Source organism: Cebidichthys violaceus, unplaced genomic scaffold (assembly GCF_023349555.1).
Source record: "Cebidichthys violaceus isolate CVI_PGR_0920_01 unplaced genomic scaffold, fCebVio1.0.p SCAF_5, whole genome shotgun sequence".
In the NCBI taxonomy this organism is placed as follows: Eukaryota; Metazoa; Chordata; class Actinopteri; order Perciformes; family Stichaeidae; genus Cebidichthys; species Cebidichthys violaceus.
In genome coordinates, this window is record NW_027176705.1 from 6,430,534 (window position 1) to 6,437,074 (window position 6,541).

Here is a 6,541-nt window from a genome sequence, read left to right on the forward strand (position 1 = left end):
TGACACAGCCGGACAGGTCAGTGATCAACACAAACACACACAGCATATACACTCAGAAGGGGAGAGAGAGCCGCAGCATTTCCTGTTGTTGTTTTATTTGTGTTTGAAACAATGCCTCTAACCAGAGGAAGTGATGGAGAGGGATTTATCCTCTTTCTTTCTTTCTTTCTTTATGGTCTGAGTAGTTTACTGAAACACAGATTCAGTTTTTTAGCTACACAGGAATAGGAAAGAGAAAGACAAGCTTTAGTTGCAAACTAAAAAAAAGTTTATTTCAACCTGACACATTATTTGGTCATGGCAAGTGCAAACATGTTGGTACAAATGCATTTATAGTTTTCATATAATATAAATATAATTAAGTTTTGCTCCACATTTATTTTTGTATGATGTGTGCATGAAGATAATTGACTAAAGACTAGTCGTAAACTAAACACGTTTTACACTGGATATCTTGGTTAAATGTGGTGTTAGTTTTGCTGGTCTCAGTCTCTTTCCAGGAAATTGTCTGGTTGGTCTTTCCTATGAAAAATAATCTGGCACACAGGAAGTGATGCATTTTACATCCCTGTTTATAACAGAAGCAGCTGTTATCTGAAATAAATACAGGACAACTGTCTTCTCAGAATGAGCTTCAACTGGTTGGACATAGAGCTAATGTTTACCTTGAAACAAGTGCTAGTTATCTGATACAGCAAATACAATAATTAGAAAATAATTTAGTTAAAGAATCCGCACTCCTTATACAAACACTCAAAATCAGTTTTTCTGTATCAGTGTGTTTTCATATATGATGGCAGAATAAATGGGAGGATCACAAGCAGAGGAAGGAAAAAGTCAGAGATGAAGAAGGGAGAAGAAACTAGACTTATCTCATAGTTTATAATCTGTAATTAAAACAGATAACAGTAACACCAGTAATTGTGTCAGGAGGATTGGCAGGATGTTGTAGATTGCTGTTTATGCTGCACCAGTAAAACTTTATTGTCCAAATACTTTTAAAATCACTATTGTGCTGATTTAAAAAATCCCTTCATCCTCAACACCTCTCTCTCTCTCTCTCTCTCTCTCTCTCTCTCTTGATCTTCCCAGGATGAGTTCGACAAGCTGCGGCCTCTGTGCTACACCAGTGCTGATGTGTTCCTGCTGTGCTTCAGCGTTGTCAGTCCCGCCTCCTTCCAGAACGTTCCTGAGAAGTGGGTTCCAGAGATCCGGAGACACGCACCCTTCGCTCCGCTCGTCCTCGTTGGGACGCAGTGTGACCTCCGAGAAGATGTCAAGGTGGAGTACAATCTGCTTTACGCCAAAAATAAATAACCCCTTAATTCTGTCAAATGTGAAACAAATACCCACTAGCATTAAATAGAGGCTACACATCTTTATGATCAAAATTACAATTTAACCAATGAATTACACTACTTAAACAGGCCTTTTACTGTTATCAATAACAGCTGCGCTTTTCCTTTTTAATAATAGAATTAGCAGCAAATCTGACATATAAAAAACCCTTGTGGGATTCTTACTAAAAGAATCTTCCCTGTGTCCTTGACTAATAAATCTGTAGATACAATATCTACAAAGGTATATTAACATTTTCTCTTTAGGTCCTCATTGACCTGGCTAAGTACCGGGAGCGACCTGTGGACCCAGCAGATGCCCGGGACTGTGCAATGGAGATTGGAGCTGTGTCCTACATGGAGTGCTCTTCCCTGACCCAAAAGAATTTGAAAGAAGTGTTTGACACGGCCATACTGGCCAGCCTGCAGAACTACAGCTCCCATAAGCACCCGAGAGGGAAACAGAAACGTAGAAAAAAGCAAAGGCAGACGCCGGACAAGATGAAGAGTTTGTCCAAGTCATGGTGGAAAAGGTACTGCTGTGTGGCCTAGAGCAGTTTGGGTGTAAGACTCTGATCCTCTTTTGACTTCAGCTGGGTTTGGGTTCTGCCTGGACTAGCTTTCAGTTGACTGGACCGTTGCTGGGAACCAAAGTAAGACTGTCACAGATCTAAATTTTTGACTTTTTGTGTTTTAATCTTATCATGGAAGAGATTTACAACTAAGCCCAGCCTGGTTCTAACAAAACCTGCTCTGAAAAAACAGCAGTCCTGACAGACCTTTTTTCTAACCTGGTTTCTATTTTAGCCTGCATTCAGTATGATCCCTCTGAAGGAGAAGGTGCTCCTGCCTCTCCTGGAATTAAACTGGTATGTACTGGGACTCGCAGGTCCCTCTTCATGTCATGGGGGAAGTGACAATGTTGCTTATGATTAGACCGCTTTAGATTTGACCAAGAAATAGTCTCGTCTGTGGTTAACACATATAATGGAATAGTGTTTAGTCTAGTGTTCTCGTAATAACCTTCCCGACCTGATATGGATTTATGTATGCTTGTCATGTAGAATGAAACGGAGCTTGACTCACTGAAACTGCATCTAAACTTCCTTTGTCTAATGTGTTTTCAACACTCATGATTAGAAAGAATTGCTGACTGAAATGTGTCCTTATTTACATTATTTACTTGAAAAGAAGAAGTAGTTTTGTATTTTCTGACATGATCAACAGGCATGATTGAAGTCAGAAATCCGTCAACAAATCCAGCCCGTGGTTGATTTTTAGAACTTCTTGTGATAGCTGGGATCATTGTTGCTCTAACGAAAGACTTTATTAAGCAGCTAACCATTGGTCACATGCTCAGTTCACCACGGCGCAGCCTATAAAGCTAATCTGAAACCTGGGTCATGGTTTACCTTTTATTTTAGTCTCGATCTGAACTTGTCATGGAATTATGTCTGGCTTGATTTTTAGTGCGGTTTTCTTCACGTCCTGCCACTGTTGAATACCAAACATCACCAAACGTATTCACTGTCTGCTGAATGCAGCCAGACAGTGAATACGTTTGGTGAGGCTGAGGTGTGCGGCTCATATTGTATCTTATATCTTGAAAAGAACTAATGCGGATGTCTTTTTCCCTGTGAGGGTAAAACGTGGTCATTCATCATCTTCACCTATCCTACATTAGTAATGAAGGACTCTACAGTCTGCGCCTTATCAATGTTGTTTGGTTAAACAATATATGTGTACTGTGGTGGTGGTGGACTGTAGACTGGCTAGCACTGCCAACCAGTAACCAATAAGTTGCAAGGCAGACTAATAGACACTTAAACAGCCTGACTGTAAGTGTGAGCACTTAATAGAATTAGATCAACCAAGTGCTCTTTGCATGGGTTTAAAGTTCCAAAATTAAGTCTGCTGTTTGTAGCCAGAAAATAACTCAGAAAAAATATCTGGGTTTTTATTTCTCAGCTTATTAATGCAATTGTGTATCTAAGACTGTGAAGTTAGAACTATGTAAATATTCAGTGAAGTCTGTTCTTAGTAATTATGAACTATAGTTAGATTCATCATGTCTGTTGCTCTGTGTTTGTTCCTTTTGCCCAAAATGTGCATATTATTATTATTACAGTTGTAACCATTGATCCATTCTATCATTCTGCATCCATAATGCATTAATACTAGACACCCTTAGTCCGTCCTATATCTTGTATGTTCTGTTAGTTCTGCAGCCTCTTCTCTCTCCAATATATAAAGTTTCATATGTTGTAAAGCAGAAATAAAAAGGAAAACTAAAACACAAAATGTGTGGATGTCCAACAGTCAGCTGCCACGCCTTCCTTTGTACATTGTAGATACTAAAACGAGAACAAAACCTAATAATCTACAACTATTTCTCTACAGTGGCTTCATCTGAATGGCTCTTTGTATTAGAGCCACTGCAGCAGAAAGGAAAAGGGTGCAACCAGGTTGCAGTCTGTAATGGATTCAAGGCAGATCTGCCATTATTTAGTGTGCATCATAAGCTTTCATATGGATTAAGCACAGAAAATTATTTTCACTCTAACATTTCTTAACCCTGGGATGATCTAAACTCGGACCTAAGCCCCTGTCTAGAAAGAAATCTAGGGACAAGCTAAACCTTTCACAACAACATTGAATTTGACAACTAACATTCTGCTGATTTTGTTCTAAGTAATTCATACCAGTTATCTTCACCCTGTGTTTCTTTTAGTCAATCCTGGGCAAAGTGTAACGTGAAAATCCTGTAACCATTGCAATATAAGACAAGTGTCTTCAATCTGTTTTCCTTAAGAGCTGACTTTTTTCACTTTCTAGAGTGTGGTTCAAAGTCACTTCTCTACTGGTGCTAAATGGAGCGATCAGTGATGTGCCTTGAAATTCAACAAACAATAAGTCCTTTTAAATTGAGCTGCACTCAGAAGAAAATATGTTCTGTTAAAATTGAACAAATGTTCACAGTTTGGCATTCATGCAGTGTTCTTCAGTCTAGTTATTGCAAAGTGAGATGAGAGATGGTCAGAACATGACCAATCATAGCAGAGGATTTGTACGAGAGACTTGTGTGGAATATTTTCACCCATTTGTTTTCTACTCTTTGTTAAAGATTTCTATTATGCACTACTAAGCGTTCCAAATGTTAATTTTAGGCCTGAGTGTAAAACTAAGACTCCAGATTTGCAGACAATGCTTTTCTGGAGCTGTTCGGTAGTTTTCTGCTGAAGACGTTACAACTGCGACTGAATGGGTTCACTGTGTCTCGATGTTTTACTCATGATAGCAAATGCATTGTTTCTTGCTTTGGGGAAAAAAAGGCATAATAAGTTGCTTGTCTTGCTGTTTGTGTGCAGTCTTGGCTGATGTTGGATTTAAGTAGGGTAAAGGTCACACAGACCCTTATGACAGCTGGTATTTCCTCTGTCAGGTCTGATCTGTTTTACCTACTTACACGTATAATTTATAGAGAGCACATGAGTTTCTCATCACAGTGAGTTTGTTTGCGTACTGCATGTGGTTTGGGCCTGATTTTATACAGAGAAAAATATAAACTTGTTGTGTTATGTAAGTTTATTCCTGTTTAAATACTTTAAAACAACGGAAAGACCGGAGTCAAATTCCTTGTATGCGTACACAGACTCATTCTTTCTAACTGAAGTTAGCCAAAGCTACAGGTCATACCAGACCAAGTAAGGCTGAAGCAGTGGACAAATTGTGCTTTTCTATTCTTATGAATTAATCTTTTCATTTGTAAGACTAAAGTTATTTCTTCTTTCAAAAATGTTTACGTTTTGCTTTAATGTTCTAACTGCGTGTCAAGACCTCGACCAGGCTGGTTGACCCACAGCAGTGTATGTGTCCAGTATGACAGATGAATGGCTTTGTTATGTTGAACAGATGGGTCTCTGAAAGTGAACTACTGTGTTTAAAGAGAGTCATAGAAGAGACATGAGGGTGACCGTCCACTCTAGGTAGGCTGGGTATTGTGCTACAGAGTCTGTGTTTTGTTGAAGGTTAGACAGAAATGTTAATGCTCTGTTTTTGGGACAGGTGCAAAGTCTGTATGTGGATTAGAAAATATGAGTATTGTAATGGCTGACTTTAGCTATTGTAAATAATTTGGTGTTGGAATTTACAAACCAAATACAAAATGAAACAATGTCTGTATGTGAATGACCTCGGATTACTGGAGGCAAATCCATTTTTTATAGACTTTACTTGACACCTAATTCCCACACATTGAATACACAACAGTGTCCCGTATGAAGTCCAGTGAGTTTAAACCAAAGCAGACAGCCTGGGGAAACAGACAGAATGGTTCATTCTTGAGATTTCATTGTTTTATTGATGTTGATACCCCCTAAAGCACACCTGAGCTTACTCACATGGGTCACCAGCTGAGAGATTCTCACCCCACTCAGCCTGTGTGAAACATCATTTCTTCTTCATGTAAAAACATTGTAACAGAGAGCAGGTTGCTGCAATCTGCTCACACTGAATTCTGTTTAACTGAGGACGTCAGTCAAAGAAAGACGTGTTTGTACAGAAGTTTTATACCCTGAGAAATAAAGAATATTTGGTATAACACATGCTGTGTTTTGTTGATTTTGAGGCTTGGCGCTCAGCGGTGGGACTTGGAATGTGTGTGTGTTTAAATACAACTCCTTGTGAGAGCCCACAGGCTGCATATGAGAATTTTTGTTTTTGTTTTTAGATATAGAGTTTGTGTGTCTCCTCACAAACACGATTTCACAAATTTTACCAGAAAGAGACTTTAAAATAACAGTCAAGATGGTCAATAGCAGATAAATGTACATAAAACAGGCCCTCAACTCCCTTTTTTCAGCGACATTGTGAACTTTGAACTTGTTTTTTTCACGTTGTTGTGGCTGAAGTAATGTTTTGGAATTGTACTGTGCACTTTGTGATAACCAAGTGCAACAACAATGCTGTGCTCAGCTGATGCACATAAGATGAGAGCGATGTTTTGGGGCATGGACACACACACACACACACACACACACACACACACACACACACACACACACACACACACACACACACCACAGACACACAGACGCCCACAGAAAGTCATCCAACTTCAGACTAGATCATTGTAAACAGACTCTTCAAACAGCTTCCAGGCCCTCATGGTTATGCAAGAGCTTTATTTTGAAGGCTGTCATGTG

The 6,541-nt window shown here is 39.2% G+C and overlaps 1 protein-coding gene across 1 annotated transcript in view; it reads left to right on the plus strand.

Annotated features, from left to right (window-relative positions):
• Positions 1-5,939, plus strand: part of rhoua (ras homolog family member Ua) — a 7,077-nt gene extending 1,138 nt beyond the window's left edge. Inside the window, exons 2-4 of the mRNA XM_068730429.1 lie at positions 1-16; positions 1,093-1,281; positions 1,605-5,939. The exon at positions 1-16 is cut by the window's left edge and continues 43 nt beyond it. Coding sequence (XP_068586530.1) covers positions 1-16; positions 1,093-1,281; positions 1,605-1,889 — 490 coding nt within the window. The 3' untranslated portion in view covers positions 1,890-5,939. The remainder of the gene's footprint in view (positions 17-1,092; positions 1,282-1,604) is intronic.
• Positions 5,940-6,541: the final 602 nt, after the last annotated feature.